This window comes from Aotus nancymaae, unplaced genomic scaffold, assembly GCF_030222135.1.
Source record: "Aotus nancymaae isolate 86718 unplaced genomic scaffold, 86718_ANA_hifiasm-v0.15.2.pri h1tg000007l, whole genome shotgun sequence".
Classification (NCBI taxonomy): Eukaryota; Metazoa; Chordata; class Mammalia; order Primates; family Aotidae; genus Aotus; species Aotus nancymaae.
The window spans coordinates 30,568,188-30,585,613 of NW_026988418.1; the positions used below are offsets into that span (position 1 = coordinate 30,568,188).

Genomic DNA, 17,426 nt, shown 5'->3' on the forward strand with positions numbered 1-17,426 from the left:
ATGGCTGTTCCTGGCTTTGACATTACACACAAGAGAGTATGTTTCCTTTGTTGCTCTGGAGAGAAAAATTAAAGCCCTGTGTGGAAATTATAAAAGAAGTAGCTATCAGCTCAATTTTGAAAAAGAACTTTCCTGCCTTTGATGGTCTCTAATGGGACAATCGATTATCTCTCAAGGCAGTGTGTTCCCTGTCGCTAGAGTTTTTGCAGTAGAACCAGTTTTCTTCAGGGCTGTTATGCCCACTAAATCAGGTGAAATAGTGAATAGAAAAGCATTTACCAAACTTTAAGCTGCTAAGAAATTGTAAACATTATTATAAGCTGTATCAGGACTTACTCCTGTGGGATAGTTCGAATTATATGGCAAGAGAGATGTTTTCCCTACTTAGTAAGTGTCTTTATACACTTTACTTATAATATTCATTGAATAAAATCAATATGCTAGGCTGGGTACGGTGGCTCATGCCTGTAATCTCAGCACTTTGGGAGGCTGAGGCAGGCCAATCACTTGAGACCAGGAGTTCAATACTAGCCTGACCAACATGGTGAAACCCTGTCTCTACTAAAAATACAATAATTAGCCAGGCGTGGTGGTGCACACCTGTAATCCCAGCTACTCAGGAGGCTGAGGCAGGGGAATCACTGGAACCGGGGAGGTGGAGGTTGCAGTGAGCTGAGATCGTGCCACTGTACTCTAGCCTGGGTGACAGAGTGAAACTCCATCTCCGAAAAAAAAAAAAGTTTATGTACTAATGAATAAAATAACTTTAAAGTTGTTCTCCTGCTTGGAAACACTTGGTTAGCTATTAGTTTATGTTGATGTTACAGTCTGGAATAAACACTTAAAAATTAAGCAATTCATGCTTATCATGAATTCAAAATGGCCCCCTCTAGTCAGTAAGATCACTCATCGTTACTGATTTTCAGCAGCCTGGGGCAAATGTGGGCGTTTTGGAGTGGGCCAGAATACTGCCCGGCTCCTGGTTTATAGGTTGGTGGAGGCTAGGCTAGAGACTAGTTCTGTCCTGTCTGGATGAAAAAGCTTCTGACCATATACAGCCACTCCTTTTACAAATGCGTAACATCACAGTGTCTACAAAACCTTCCCTGATGCCTAGAGTTGTTGGGCGCCCTCTTCCGCCCTCTTCTTCCCCGTCACTGGTCATTTAATGTTTTGCCTTCTCCCACACTTAAGAGGTGAAATTAGCTTTCTGCAGAAAGACCACTTAAGCAACGGTTTATAAACGTAGGGCCAGGGACTTTGCTGAAGGGTACTAGGTACATATGTATGTATGGGAATGGTGGGAAATGAGCCTTGAAGTTGGGGTCAGACTCTAGAAAGGAAATAGAAGCCTTAGGAGTATGGCTTCATCCATTGAAGGTTTTGAGGTGGGGAGCGGATATTGTTAGAGAGTGTTCATACAAGAATCAGCCAGTCAAACAGGAGTTCTTGAGGCCAGAACTGAGCAACAAGCTTGCTAGGAAGGCTCTACTCTTGGTGGAAAGGGAAGTGTCCGCTGAGTTGTGGGCCACATTGTCTTCTCTCCTCCATTAAAGGTGAGCCATTCACAAGAAGAAAACACAGCTTCTAATGCAGCAGTTGCCAAGACCTCTGCCCTGAACTCACATTTTGCATGGCAAAACACAATGGAACTGTCTGCCTAATGGGCTCATCTGGAACTCCCATGCCTCCACAAGGCAGTGGTTGGTTGGCCCCTTTCACCACTAGGGGCAGAACAGCCAGGCACTGGGGGCTGAAAGCTACTCACAGGCTCCTCTCACATGAAATATGATTTCATATTCTGTGTTGCCATTTGGGCTTCTTGGTGTCAATGCCACCCATGAGGAATCTTTAGATTACCGTACTAAGCTGACTGTGCCCTTGTCTTCACTTCACTTGGTTCGTGAACTCGAATTGGAATTTACCCATGGCATGTGCTTTGATCTTGTCATGGTCTCTTCTGACAGCACTGTTGCACGACTGAGCTTTATGTGCTATTTGCTGGGATATTTAACGGGCAATGGATTTTCATATATAATACACATAATTTAATAAATTATCCTATGATACAAAATTATTCTTCCTGAAAAAAAACATTAAACCCTAATAAATTGTCAATGTAGAGGGCATTGGCTACCTATCAGCGGGGCATTAATCAATACTGGAGAGGGTGCTTACTTTGACTCCCTGATACTATAGTTACTTAGTAGGAGTTATTTCTCTTTTTCCTTTAAATGTTCATTTGAAATGTAAAAGTATATCATGAGAGGTATCTATGAAAGGGGCCTTTTATTCACAAGCAGTAGAAATCTGAGATTCATGAAGATAAGGAATTTTGGCGGGGAAGAAAGACTTGCCAATAGATGAAGAAAAACTTGCTGCGTGACAGACAGATAATTGCAAGTGGCGCTTTAAAAGCCAGGAAGGTGCATTAACATTCCCAAGTACCTTTTAAATCTTCCAGGCTGTGAAGCAACTGAAATCTAACTGGAATATAGAGGGAGAGGAGGTAGAGTAACAAAGGGTCGGATTGCACCCAGAGCGCCCTGGTTAGTCATGCCTGAGTGTGTCATCTGCCCTGTCAGATCTTAATAAGCATCACAGGATTAGAAAAGCCATTCAGGTTCTATGCCTGCAAAATTCCAGCCTCATTTTCCTGTAAAAAGCAAATGCTTTATTTGCAGAAATCGAATTTCTTTTTTCTTGAGGGCAAGTTGTTTTGTTTGTTTAAAAAGCAGTCTGAGTGCATGTGTGTGTGTGGTTATATTTAAATCCGTGTTGGAACTCAAATAGCTTTTGTCTCCTTCTTATTCATGGTGACCCCGTTTGTTTATATGGAAAGAAACTCAGGTTCATTTGTTGGTTGGCTGATGTCGTCCTTTGAAGTTGGGAGCGGTGACTTCCAGAAGCCAACGTCATGGCAAATCAGATGCTGAGAATTTGTAACATAGGTCATCAGTCCAGACTGTGCTTGAACCATCTTTAAACTAGGAAAAGACAAGAAACACGTTGAAGGCATTTGTATCAGATATTAAAATGGCTCCCTTTCACTAAAGGGAATGGCTTCCTTTCACCGGTAATGGCGCGGCTGTTATAGGAATTCCCTTTTCCTTGCAGAGAATGTAAAACCCTACATCTGTTATGAAATCCATGTGTATGCACTCTCAGGGTATCAAGGAGGATGCAGTTCCACCCTGGGTAACTCTAAGCATGAAGGTGAGTCTTGGGACCTTTTGCCAAATTTTGCTTTAGTTTAATGATTTGGATTTGTAGGGTGACAGAAGCCTCCTGTGCCCTACTTTACAGCACCACGGAGTGGCCCCCACATCAATGCCATCACAGAGGAAAAGGGGAGCGTTTTAATTTCATGGAACAGCATTCCAGTCCAGGAACAAATGGGCTGCCTCCTCCATTACAGGATATATTGGAAGGAACGGGACTCCAACTCCCAGCCTCAGTTCTGTGGTATGTGTGAGAACCAAATGCAGTGGGTGGGACTTTCTTGTTTGGATGTCAGGAAAACACAAGGAGGTGTGCATGTATATCTACACAGAAGTACTAGTGTCATGCCTGGCACGTAGGAAGTGCTCCATAAATACTTGTGAAGTTAGCTGAGTGAAGAATTAGAAAAGACATCTAAACACACACACAGAAAGTTATTGAATATGTGTTATATGCCAAGCAAATTGCTAAGGATAGAGAAATAAAGTAAATGGACTAGTTCTCAAGGTGCTTACTCAGATGGAGAGACAGTATTTCAATAAATAATAATGGCATTTCAATACCGTATAGACTTCTTTGTTTTTTTAGACAGTGCCTCACTCTGTAGCCTAGGCTGAGTGCAGTGGTGCAATCACAGCTCACTGCAGCCTCGACCTCCCTGGGTTCAAGCAATCCTCCTGCCTCCACCTCCCGAGTAGTGGGAACTACAGGTGCACGCCACCATGTCTAGCTGGTTTTTAATTTTTTTTTGTAGAGACAGGGTCTCCCTGTGTTGTCCAGGCTGGTCTCCAACTCCTGGGCTCAAGTGATCTGCCTACCTCGGCCTCCCAAAGTGCTGGGCTTACAGGTGTGGGCCGCAGCGCCCCACCAATCCTGTATAGACCTTGAGGTTCACAAGAAATGCATTTGGAGAACTTTTAAATACCCACATTTGCAATTACTATTATAGCATATTATTTTCTTCTTAAAATGGAAAAAAATATGATACAGATTAAGTAACCCTTTATAGCCCAAAATGATTCTGTAAGTATAAAACTAAAGCAATTAGAGTCAAGTCTAGCTGAGTTCTGCCTGAAATGATGTCATGGGTCACTCATTCACATACACTCCGAGTCACTTGCCACGCTTGATGTTCCAATCTTTAACTTATTCAGAGTTTTTGTTTTTCTGGACTTGACCTTCTCTTTATTTTGTAAGCAGCTAGCTTTCAGGAGCATTTATCATAACGAAGGAACATTTGTATTTCTTTATGAGAGTTAGTAGGTCCAAGAAGAATGCAACAAAGCCACCCTGAAATGCAGCTGCCAGAGAGCTGCCTGCAAGGTGATTTCCACCTGGGAAGCTGTAGGAGCTGGTCTTCTCTCTTGACCTTAAGAGGTCCACAGTGTGACTTTAAAAGCTGGTTAATTTTTATTATATAAATAATACTTGCACATGGCAAAAACAGTAAAGTAGTTTGGAAAGACATAAAATTTGTCTTCCCTTCACACTAAGCTGTTAACAGTCCCTTGTGTATTCTTCCAGAACAAAACAATTAATGCATATACAAGAATATAGTTGAGATCTTTTTTAATATTCTGATCTACAGCTTGCTTTTACCTCTCAATAATTCATGCTGGAGACCCTTCTACATCTGTCCATGTGAACTTACATCATTCTTTTCTATTGGCTCGTAGTATGCCATCATAAGGGCTTACGGTCATTTGTTGAACAAATCCACCATTGATAAACAGAACATATCACTGATCAGAACTGCTTCCCCCTGGACTTGTCAGGGTAAGTCAGTTCTGAAGTACACCCCAAGAGGTAAGGCATCAATTGATCTCTTCTTGAGCCATCTGGAATTTCTCACGTGAAATTTGTCCCCCAAATAATTTTCATTTTGGCAGAGTTTAAATTGAGATACCTGTTTACAGCCACAAAGATCAACATGGTCTGTATGGTCTGTTGATTTTTTTTTTTTTTTTTTTTGACATGCAGTCTTGCTCTGTCACCCAGGCTGGAGTGCAATGGCATGATCTTGGCTCACTGCAACTTCCGCCTCCCTGGTTCAAGTGATTCTCCTGCCTCAGCCTCCTGAGTGACTGGGATTACAGGCATGCACCACCATGCCCTGCTAATTTTTGTGGTTTTAGTAGAGGAGAGGTTTCTCAGTGTTGGCCGGGCTGGTCTTGAACGCTTGACCTCGGGTGATCTGCCCACCTTGGCCTCCCACAGTGCTAGGATTACAGGTGTGAGCCATCAAGCCTAGCCTCTTTTTTTTTTTTTTTTTTAACAGTAAACCATTTAACTTAATAGTCTCTTGAGTCTGTTGATTCTTTTTTTTTTTTTTTTTTTTTTTGAGACAGTTTTACTCTGTCACCCAGGCTGGAGTACAGTGGCACGACCTCAGCTCACTGCAATTCTCCCAGGTTCAAGTGATTCTTCTACCTCAGCCTCCTGGGTAGCTTGGACTACAGGCACCCACCACCACACTTGGCTAATTTTTTTTTTTTTTTTTAGTAGACATGGGGTTTCACCATATTGGCCAGGCTGGACTTGAACTCCTGACCTTGTGATCCGCCTGCCTTGGCCTCCTATAGTGCTGGGATTACAGATGTGAATCACATGCCTGGCAAGTTGGTTGATTCTTAAAGCTGCTCTTGTGGATGTTGAAGAAATGCCTTCCTTATTTTGTCATAAATCTGATGACTCTAAAGCCTGCATAGGGTATTTAAAAATAAGCTAAAAGGGAAAGGAGAATGCAGATTCACAATCCTATTTTATACTAGTTTAGGTTAAATGTCCATTTAATTCAGTAAGCATCTGTTGATGGATAACACGTATTCCCTATCTTTGACAAGCTCACAGTCTATGAGGGAGATAGAAAAGTATACAAAAGGAGGCCGGGCGCGGTGGTTCACGCCTGTAATCACAACACTTTGCAAGGTCGAGGTGGGCAGATCATTTGAGCCCAATAGGTTGAGACCAGCCTGGGCAACATGGTGAAACCTCGCCTCTACAAAAAAAATTTTTAAAAAGTTAGCCCAGGCGTGGTGGTGTGCACTTGCAGTCCCAGCTACTCGGGAGGCTGAGGTGGGAGGATCACTGAGCCAAGAGGCAGAGGTCCCTGTAAGCTGAAATTGCAGCACTGCACTCCAGCCTGGGTGACAGAGCTAGACTCTGACTCAAAAAATTAAAAAAAAAAAGGGGGACGGGGCAGAAAAGTACACAAAAGGGATGTAACATCATAATCAAGGGCTGACAACTACCTATTGCATTTGGCAACCAGAAATCAGTGGTGAATTCACAAGGGTACTTCCTAGAGAGCGGTAGGAGGTGGTAGGTTGAGGAGGAGGGAGAAACACTTCACAATAGCAAAGCAGGAGGGTGTTCTGCTTTGATGGCCCCATCTTACTGCTGTCTCAGCACCACTGACCAGGTAGCAGTATTAAGGGCACATGTGGAGCACAGTAGGGGGAAAAAATAAAGGGCCTGCCTGGGCAGAAGAGGTAAGGTGTAGAGCCAGGGAGGGGCCCGGGTATCTGCACTGCAGTGAGTTACATGGGTGGTTCTGTGCACAACCACTCCTCTGCATGCTTGTCCATATTGCTCTGTGCACCAATAGAGCCATGGCCAGCACACTGTTCCACTGGAGAACACATTGGACTGTTGCTACCTAGTAGTCTTTCCAACAGTCTCTAAGCATCTTAAGGGAAGAAGCCATGGCAATTTGCTCACCATTGTCTCCTCATACCTAGAATACAGCCAGACACATGGTAGGTGCTTCATAAAAACAAACAGCTGAATACCACTCTACCCTCTGTTAAATCCAATGGAGACTGTTAGATAAAAATTTGTTTCTAATAGCAGTGTAGCTGTTTTGCCTAGTACCACTTGACTGTCCTATCTACAGCCGTTCCAATGACTGGCAACTATCACATCTTCCTACACTGGTGCCTTTATCATTGAACCTCCCTGACTCTAAGTTTTCAGATTGCCAAGGATTCAAATTACCTCTTTTCTCTGCCAGAGATCACAGCCCAGAGGGAGCAGGACCAGTATTTCCTGCTTTACTTCTTGACTTCTTTCTCCTGTTACACAACTCTGCCTATTTTGCCAACCAAACTGTTGACATCATCCTCCTCACTGCCTCTTCTCCCACAGAGCTTCTATTTTTATTCTTCTAATATGTGTGCATATGTATGTATATAAACTTTATTGGCCCAGCAACCCATACAAATCCCTTCCCTTCTGTTCCAATGTCTCATTTCACTCCCGGAGTTAAGGATGCCCTCACACAGTTGGACAGTTGATTCCCTGATGCTTGCTGACGTTTTGCTGCAGCAAGAGGAACAGAAGGTCTCTCTAAAATTAATTTTTTAATCCCCTGCTTTAGGACTAGAGAAAGGGCTTTTTGAGCTCAATCATATAGCTTAAGACTATGTGAGCAATTTCACCAGGCTAGAGTAGACTTGAGAAATTTCCACAAGGACTTTTCTCAACAGAATGTAAAATACAGAAACTGCTCTGAGAGTCATGGTGAATAAATTATCTGCATGGGCCTCAACCCCTCTGGGTGGAGTAGAGGTAATATTATAGGACTTCATCTTGCTGATTACCCATAGTAAGCAGGGATGGCATAATGGAAGGGGTCTTTTCCCCATTAGATAGTGGACTCTTTGAGGCAGATTGTATGCTTTTTGTATTGTCAGTGCCTTGTCCAGTGTAGGCACTCATATTTATGACTGTTGAAAGAACTTCAGCATGCCAGGCATCCCTGACTTGCCCCGCAGTTTGTGAGACAGTATAGGTTGAGTATATGATGCTGAGTTCTAGTTTTCCCTTTCATCAGCATAGATGAGGTCATCTCAATGAGCTAGCAGGATGAAAGGAAAATAAAATCTCAAGACCCCAAACTCACTATGCCAAAAGGAAAGATAAGCTTGGGAACTGGGTCACGCAAAAACTGCCTTTCTTTTGTTACCAAACAGACAGCTGTAACTTCACATGCTTACTTTATGTCAAATGTAGATTTACTGAGCTCCAGAGGAATGCATAATTGACCATTTCTCTACCCCCCTTTCACATGTAAAATGTAGATTCACTGAGTGCTAATCAAAGCCTCACAAGACCACCTGCCTCACTGCCTATCTTCCCCACCCCATACCCATTTTTTTCGTTTCCACTTTCCCCTCTCTTTCCTTTTTAAATATCGAAGTCCTCAGCACAGGTCACAGATCCTACTGTAATTTGTGTTTCTTCTCAACCTCAACCTCAACTTTGGCAAAATGAACCTCAAAACCAGCTGAAATTTGGCAGGGTGCGGTGGCTTATGCCTATAATCCCAGCACTTTGGAAGGCCGAGGCAGGTGAATCACCTGAGGTCAGGAGTTCAAGACCAGCCTGGCCAACATGGTGAAACCCTGTCTCTACAAAAATACAAAAATCAGCCAGGTATGATGGCAGGTGCCTGTAATCCCAGCTACTCAAGAGGCTGCTGAAATAGAATCTCTTGAACCCAGGAAGCGGAGGTTGCAGTCAGCCGAGATCGTGCCACTGCACTCCAGTCTGGGCGACAGAGTGAGACTCTGTCTCAAAAAAAAAAAAAAGAAACTTGTCTCAGTATTTATTTTTTTCTAGTTGACACAGGCTACTTCTGCCAAAGTGTTGGCCTTGACTCTGCCATCCGCCCCAGGTTTTGAAAGGTCACTCCAAAATCCACACCCAGCAGGTCACTGGAAAAGTTTGCCTATTTACTAAAGACTACCTATACTCATGTTTCTTAGATTAAAAAAAATAGCATCAGTGCATTACCCAAAACACAAAATCTTCCCTACAGAGAAAACTGCAGGGGTATTGAGAACATAAGGAACTGGTAATCTAGGTTTACAGCTGCCAAATAAATCTAATATAAGTAGCATTGCTCTAGTTTTTAATGATTTTATGTCAAATTGAAGATCATATTATACCCTATAAGCTCAGGGCCCAAAGCCTACAAATGGAAAAGTTCAAAATCAGAGTTTAAAAATGTTAAGTGAATGTCTGTTTCATTAATTGCTAAACTTTCCTTTCTTAAAAATTCCATAGTCTGGGTGTGGTGGCTCATGCCTGTCATCCCAGCACCCTGGGTGAGGTGGGCGGATCACTTGAGGCCAGGAGTTGGAGACCAGCCTGGCCAACATGGCAAAACCCCATCTCCACTAAAAATACAAACATTATCCAGGCATGGTGGCACACACCTGTAGTCCCAGCTACTTGGGAGACAGAGGCAGGAGAATCGCTTGAACCCAGGAGGCAAAGGTTGCAGTGAGCAGAGATCAGGTCACTGCACTCCAGCCTGGGCGACGGTGCAAGACTCCATCTCGAAAAAAATACAAAATTCTATAACCGACCAGAGGCACTGGCTCATGCTTGCAATCCCAGCATTTTTGGAAGCTGAGGCAGGCAGATCACTTGAGGCCAGGAGTTCAAGACCAGCCTGGGCAACATGGTGAAACCCCATCGCTACTAAAAATACAAAATTTAGCTGGGCATGGTGGCACATGCCTGTAGTCCCAGCTACTTGGGAAGCTGAGGCAGGAGCTTGAACCCAGAAAGCAGAGGTTGTAGTGAGCCAAGATCACATCACTGCACTCCAGCCTGGGTGACAGAGCAAGACCCTGTTAAAAAAAAAAAAAAAAAATCCATAACTTCAAAAACAATTTGTATATTAACTTTTCTCCTCCAGAATTCCCAAATAAGCCTGATAAATACTAGAAATATCATCATTGGAAATAAAGGGAGTTAGCTATAGCTAAATAATTTCAAAAGCAAAATAACAAAAAAATGTATTCAAAAGATTTTACCACAAAACATACACAAAAAAGAAAAAAGATTTTACCACCAAAAAATAATTTGTTTGATATGCTGTGGAGTGAGAGGTCCATAAACGACAATGTCGAGGGCCTATAAAAGTATTAAGTACTGAGGAATTTGGACTATTTTAAAATAGCAAAATGCTTTTTCCTTCTAAATTAAATGAAGCATTAAAGAATAAAAATGAGTAAAAGCCTATATTAAAAGTCATATCCTTTAATATGTGCCTTTCTTCCTTTATCTTCCTTTCAGAAATTCCCTATAGAGTTTCCCAAAATTCACATCCAATAAATAGCCTGCAGCCCCGAGTGACATATGTCCTGTGGATGACAGCTCTGACAGCTGCTGGCGAAAGTTCCCAAGGAAATGAGAGGGAAATTTGTTTGCAAGGTGAGAGGCAATGTTACGGATGGCGAGTCCACCACGGATTCTTGCACAGGCATGCACTCCCACTACATTTGGCATAGAGATGATCAGATTTTCTTTAATTCACTAATAACTTTCTTGCTGTCACTCTGCACTTGCTGTTGCTTCTACATAGAATGTTTTACCACTCTACTATCTTCTTCTTAGAGACAGTGCCTATTCATGTTTCAAAACTCATCAGAAAAGCTTTCTCGTTCAGGAAGCCTTCCCAAATGCTCCTCCATAATGCACTTACATTTAACTCCTACTCAAAACTCTGAATCCAGTAGGCAGGGACTGATATCTGTTTATCTCTGTCTTTAAGGCCTAGCATGGTGCCCAGCACATAGTACTTTCTCACTAAGCATCTGTTCCATGAATGATGAGAATCACATCAACAATAATAGTAGCAGCTATTGCATATGCAACAGTCATTCTGTTAAGTGCTTGGCATACTACATTAATTTGCTGGGGCTGCTGTAATACAGCACCATAAACTGTGTGGCCTAATCAACAGAAATCTATTGTCTCATAGTTCTAGAGGCTAGAAGTCCAAGACCAAAGTGTCAGCAGGGATGGTTCCTTTGGAGCGCTATGAGAGAGAATCTATTCCAGGCCCTTCTCCTCTCTTCCAGTAGTTTGCAGGCAGTCATTGATATTACTTGCTTGTAGGTCTCTGCTTTCATCTGGCATTCTCCATGTGTCCAAATTTTCTCCTTCTTATAAGGATACCAGTCATATTGGATTAGGGGCCCACTCTACTCCAGTATGACCTCATCTTAACTAATTATATCTGCAATGACCCTATTTTCAAATGAGGTCACATTCTGAGGCTGGGGCTTTAGGGCTTCAACATATAAATTTGAGGATCACACAGTTCAACCTATAACATATACTTTTGCTAATATTTCCTCACCAAAATTACATGGTTACACCTATCCCATCCTACCAGACACTAGGAGATGAATGAAAAAATGAAGGATTATCATGTCTTTTTTAAAGTGAGGTGATTAAGGTACAGAAAGATTACCCAAGGTCATGGAAGTGGTAAGTGGCAGAACTACAAATTAAACTCAGATTTTAGTTGCTTAAATTAAGTTAAATTTGAGTCTGTTGAAAAAGTGACCCAGCTAGCATGGGCTTCCCTCCACTAGCTAAGTTACACTGTTCTCTCTAGCAATGCTCATTTGCATCTGCTCTAAGCATAAAAGAAGCTGTTCTTGCTTTGTGACATGAAGCATCAAGTTAATCATTCAAGAGACTTTGTTGTTCTATGCCAGGAAACTCTCCATTGTGAAACTGACAAGACTTCTTATCTCTCCAGCACTCCCATGAAAGATAACTTACTCGATTAATGTAGATTAAGGACGCAGACAAAAATTAGCCCAAGTCGTGGTGCACACCTGTAATCCCAACTACTCAGGAGGCTGAAGCAGGAGAATTACTTGAATCCAGGAGGCAGAGGTTGCAGGGAGCTGAGATCACACCACTGCACTCCAGCCTGGGTGACAGAGCGAGACTTTGCCTCAAAAAGAAAAAAAGAAAAAGGACTTAGCATCCTTCTACTGGTCCTACTCCAAACTTGTTCCATCTGCCCAGAAAGGAAAGCAGATGCTGAAGAAACATGAGATTTGGCCAAGTGCTGTGGCTCACCCTATAATCGCAGCAATTTGGGAGACCGAAGTGGGAGGATTGATTGAGCACAGGAGTTCAACACCAGCCTGAGCAACATAGCGAGACCCCATCTCTATTAAAAAGAAAGAAAGAAAGAAAGAAAGAAAGAAAGAAAGAAAGAAAGAAAGAAAGAAGGAAGGAAGGAAGGAAGGAAGGAAGGAAGGAAGGAAGGAAGGAAGGAAGGAAGGAAGGAAGAAAGGCCAGATCCTCCTGATTGTATGGGGTAGAAAAAAGGTTGCCTCCATTAACTTCTCTATTCAGCCCTTTGACACTTCTCATGGGCCCTAACAAGTCTGTGGCCTCTAGCTCCTCCTGCTCACTCTCCTTCCCAACCTGTTTTTCATTCAATAAGAAGAGTCTGCAAGACTCCAGATGCTGGCATTACTTCTCTTGTTTTAACTCCTCAGTGGTTCCCCAAGGGCCTTCAAGCTCGAACTCAAACTCCATATTTGCCAGGTCCACATGATCCTGTTTACCCATCTAGTTTGATCCTTTGCCACACATTTCAGCATTCATTACAGAGCAAGAGCAGACTTCCTGCAGTTGCCTGAAAGCACTGGCCGTTCCCTCCTTCCATGCCTTTGCATAGTTCTTTTTATCTGGGCTGTTCTTACCCTATTTAGATAATTTTTATCCATTTACCTGACTTCTATTCATCCTCCAACTCTACTTTTTTTTTTTTTTTTTTTTTTTGAGATGGTCTTACTCTGTTGCCCAGGCTGGAATATAGTGGCATGATCATAGCTCACTGCATCCTTGAAATCCTGGGCTAGGCCAGGCGCGGAGGCTCATGCCTGTAATCCCACTACTTTCGGAGGCCGAGGCAGGTGGATCCCAAGGTCAAGAATTTGAGAACAGCTTGACCAACATGGTGAAACCCTGTCTCTACTAAAAATACAAAACAAATTAGCCAGGTGTGGTGGCACTTGCCTGTAATCCCAGCTACTCAGGAGGCTGAGATAGGAGAATCACTTCAAACTGGGAAGTGGAGGTTGCAGTGAGCTGAGATGGCACCACTGCACTCCAGCCTGGCTGAAAGAGTGAGACTCTGTCTCAAAGAAAACAAAACAAAACAAAACAAAAAAACCCTGGGCTCAAGTGATCCCCGTGCCTCAGCCTCACAAGTAGTTGAGACTATAGGTTCATGCCACCATGCCCAGTTCATCACCTCTAAACTTTTGACATTGTGCCTTTTGCAAAAACTTCCTCCACTACTTGTGAGCCAGTTTTCCATACTGTTCTCTGCTACACTGCTGTGGACATTGCATACACCCCTGTTTTCATATATATCCCATGTGAATTAGTCCGTTCTCACATTGCTATAACAACATACCCAAGACTGGATAATTTATAGAGGAAAGAGGTTTAATTGACTCACAGTTCCACAGGGCTGGGGAAGCCTCAGGAAACTTACAATCATGGCAGAAGGGAAAGTAAACACATCCTTCTTCACAAGGTGGCAAGAAAGAGAAGAATGAAAGCCAAGTGGGGGAAAGGCCTCTTATAAAACCATCAGATTCTCGGGAGACTTCACTCACTATCATGAGAACAGCATGGAGGTAACTGCCCCCATGATTGAATTACCTCCCAGTGGGTCCCTCCCACTACATATGGGTATCATGAGAACTACAATTCAAGATGAGATTTGGGTTGGGACACAGCCAAACCATATTATTTCACCCCTGACAGCTCTCAAATCTCATGTCCTCACATTTCAAAACACAATCGTGCCTTTCCAACAGTCCCCCAAAGTCTTAGCTCATTCCAGTAACAGTCCAAAAGTTCAAGTCCAAAGTCTCATCTGAGGCAAGTCCCTTCCACCTATGAACCTGTAAAATCAAAAACAACCTAGTTACATCCTAGATACAAAGGGGGTACAGGCATTGGGTAAATACACTCCTTCCAAATGGGAGAAATTGGCCAAAACAAAGGGGCTACAGGCCCCATGGAAGTCCAAAATCCAATAGAGATTTCATTAAACATTAAAGCTCCAAAATGATCTCCTGCCTAGACCCACTTATGCCTGGTGTTCCATTATTGGAACACTAAGCATGTGGGAGTTATTTATATCCTACTGTTCAAGATTATCACCAAGGTCTGATTTTTCACTCATGCAAAAATTGAAAAAATTGCAACCTCAGGCATAAACGGGTTAATCTGATGTCTTACATCAGGTCATGCTGATGCAAGAGGTGGGCTTCCACATCCTTGGGAAGCTCCACCCCTGTGGCTTTGCAGGGTATAGCCCCCTCCTAACTGCCTTCATGGCTTGCATTTCCATGTGCATAGTGCAAGCTGTCAGTGGATCTACCATTCTAGGGTCTGGAGGACGGTGGCCCTCTTTTCACAGCTCTACTAGTGAAAAGGGACTCTGTGTAGGGGCTTGCACCCCACATTTCTCTTCCACACTGCCCTAGTAGAGGTTCTCCATGAGGGCTCTGCCCCTGCAGCAAACTTCTGCCTGGGCATCCAGGCACTTCCATAATTCCTCTGAAATTTAGGTGAAGTTCTCCAAACCTCAGTTCTTGACCTCTGTGCACCCACAGGCCCAACACCACATGGAAGATGTCAAGGCCCAGGGCTTGCACCCTCTGAAGCATCAGCCTAAGCTGTATGTTGGCCACTTTTGGCCAAAGCTGAAGCAGCTGGGATGCAGGGCACCAAGTCCCAGGGCTGTACACAGAAGTGGGGGTCCTGGACCTGGCCTTGAAAACCATTTTTCTCTCCTAAGCCTCCAGGGCTGTGATGGGAGGGGCTGTCATAAAGGTCCCTGACATGCTCTGGAGACATGTTCCCATTGTCTTAGTGATTAACATTTGGCTCCTCGTTACTTATGCAAATTTCTGCTGCCAGCTTGACTTTCTCCCCAGAAAATAGGGTTTTCTTTCCTATTGCATCATCAGGTTGCAAAATTTTCAAACTTTTATACTCTGCTTCCTCTTGAATGCTTTGCTTCTTGGAAATTTCTTAGAATACCCTAAATCATCTCTCTCAGGTTCAAAGTTCCACAGATCTCTGGGGAAGGTATAAAATACCACCAGTTTCTTTGCATAACAAGAGTAACCTTTACTCCAGTACAATGTTCCTCATCACCAACAAGTTCCTCATCTCCATCTGACACCACTTCAGCCTGGACTTTATTGTCCATTTCACTATCAGCATTTTGGTCAAAGCCATTCAACAAGTCTCTAGGACTCTCCAAACTTTCCCACATTTTCCTGTCTTCTGAGCCCTCCAAGTCTCTAGGAAATTCCAAACTTTCCCATATTTTCCTGTCTTCTTCTGAGCCCTCCAAGTCTCTAGGAAATTCCAAACTTTCCCATATTTTCCTGTCTTCTTCTGAGCCCTCCAAACTGTTTCAACCTCTGCCTTCACCCATTTCCAAAACTGCTTCCACATCCTCATGTATCTTTACAGCAGTGCCCCACTCTCTATGGTACCAATTTACTTACTGTATTAATCTGTCCTCATGCTGCTAAAAGGACATACCTGAGACTAGATATGTTTCCTGAGGGAGGCCTCAGGCAACTTACAATCATGGCTGAAAGGAAAGTAAACACATCCTTCTTCACAAGGCAGCAGTAAAGAGAAGAATGAGAGCGAAGCAGGGGTAAAGCCCCTTATAAAACCATCAGATTCTTGTGAGAACTCACTCATATCATGAGAACAGTAGCATGGAGTAAATGCCCCCATGATTCAATTGCCTCCCAGCAGGTCCCTCCCACCACATGTGGGGATTATGGGGACTACAATAAAAGATGAGATTTGGGTGGGGACACAGCCAAACCATATCACCATGGCATTGTGGCTTATTGTTTACGTGTTCACACATCTGTGTCCTACACTATATTCATTACTTCTTTAGACAGCAGAGCCGATATCCTATTTATCTTTGTATCCTAGCACCCAACAGAGCCTGTTACATGGCTAGTACTCAGCAAGTGCTGGATGAATTAATGGACAATTCCAACAAGTAGTAAAATGCTGCAGTTCTTTTCATAGGAAGGAACAGGCACAATTTCAGATATTTCAAAAATTTCACAATCACCCTAGCTAGCTAAAGGCTTATCCCAAACTTTGCTAAAATTAATAGCTACTGTTTCTTGAGGACCTCCTATCTTCAGACATACTGCCATGTGCTTTAAATATGCCATCTCTGATCTTCATAACAACCAGCAAGGTACATGTCACCGTTCACATTTTATAGATCAAGAAACCGAAGTCCACAGATTACACATCTGTTAGTGGCAGAGCTGGGACTAGGGCAGGGCTCCCAATTCACAACGTGCTTTGCATTCTGTACCTCCTTTCTTTCTGCCCCTGTGAGAGGGAGGAGCCCTGTAGAGCCAGAGTTCCTCTTAGAATCATAGAATTGGCCCCCCTTAGGGTCCCATTTCTCATACTGCATAGACAGAAATGAACTGATCTTATTCCTGAGTACAGCTGCCCAGGAGCTGTGGGTAAAACCCAGAGGGCTCATATACCAAACGGGATTTTGAAATGTTCACTGACAATAACTCACTCAGTCACAGGATTCCCTCACTTTTCAGGTAAAGCCAATTGGATGGCGTTTGTGGCACCAAGCATTTGCATTGCTATCATCATAGTGGGCATTTTCTCGACACATTACTTCCAGCAAAAGTGAGTTGGTTACACCTGACAATTTGGTAAATGAGGTTTTTAAAAAATGATAATAGCTGTTGCTGCCATGGGTCAGGGGAATGGACACTCTCACACATTCCTGGTGAAAGACTAAACTTATTTAACCATTTTGGGTGACAGTATGTGTCAAATCCTTAAAAATATACCTTTTGATTTAATAATCTCTAACTAGAAATGTATTCTGAATATATATATATATATATATATATATATATATGTCAGATATATATATATATTATCTTATATATATAATTTTTTTTAGTTGGAGTTTTGCTCTTGTTGCCCAGGCTGAAGTGCAATGGCGTGATCTCAGCTCACTGCAACTTCCACCTCCTGGGTTCAAGCAATTCTCCTACCTCAGCCTCCCAAGTAGCTGGGATTACAGGTGCCCACCACCACATCTGGCTAATTTTTGTATTTTTTATTAGAGACAGGGTTTCATCATGTTGGCCAGGCTGGTCCCAAGCACCTGATCTCAAGTGATCTGTCCCCCTAAGCCTCCCAAAGTGCTGGGATTACAGGTGTGAGCCACCTAGCCTATTCTAAGCATATTATAAATGTCTGCAGATATTTCATGGAAAATATGTTCACTGAAATAATTTTCAGAAAAGGAAAATATTTGAGAC

The 17,426-nt window shown here is 42.9% G+C and overlaps 1 protein-coding gene and 1 long non-coding RNA gene across 5 annotated transcripts in view; one reads left to right on the top strand and one right to left on the bottom strand.

The window, feature by feature from the left end:
* IL12RB2 (interleukin 12 receptor subunit beta 2) overlaps positions 1 to 17,426 on the top strand; it is an 81,015-nt gene that overhangs the window by 53,696 nt on the left and 9,893 nt on the right. Inside the window, exons 10-13 of one of the 3 annotated variants that reach the window (XM_012442476.2) lie at positions 3,118 to 3,216; positions 3,307 to 3,465; positions 10,312 to 10,449; positions 16,689 to 16,779. In XM_012442476.2, the coding sequence (XP_012297899.2) occupies positions 3,118 to 3,216; positions 3,307 to 3,465; positions 10,312 to 10,449; positions 16,689 to 16,779 (487 nt within the window). The remainder of the gene's footprint in view (positions 1 to 3,117; positions 3,217 to 3,306; positions 3,466 to 10,311; positions 10,450 to 16,688; positions 16,780 to 17,426) is intronic. The other 2 variants (XM_064372480.1, XM_064372481.1) reach the window with 2 other exon arrangements.
* Positions 2,135 to 17,426, bottom strand: part of LOC135273415 (uncharacterized) — a 32,546-nt gene continuing 17,254 nt past the window's right edge. For both annotated transcript variants that reach the window (XR_010341209.1, XR_010341208.1), the window contains one exon: positions 2,135 to 2,987. This is a non-coding gene — a long non-coding RNA (uncharacterized LOC135273415). The remainder of the gene's footprint in view (positions 2,988 to 17,426) is intronic.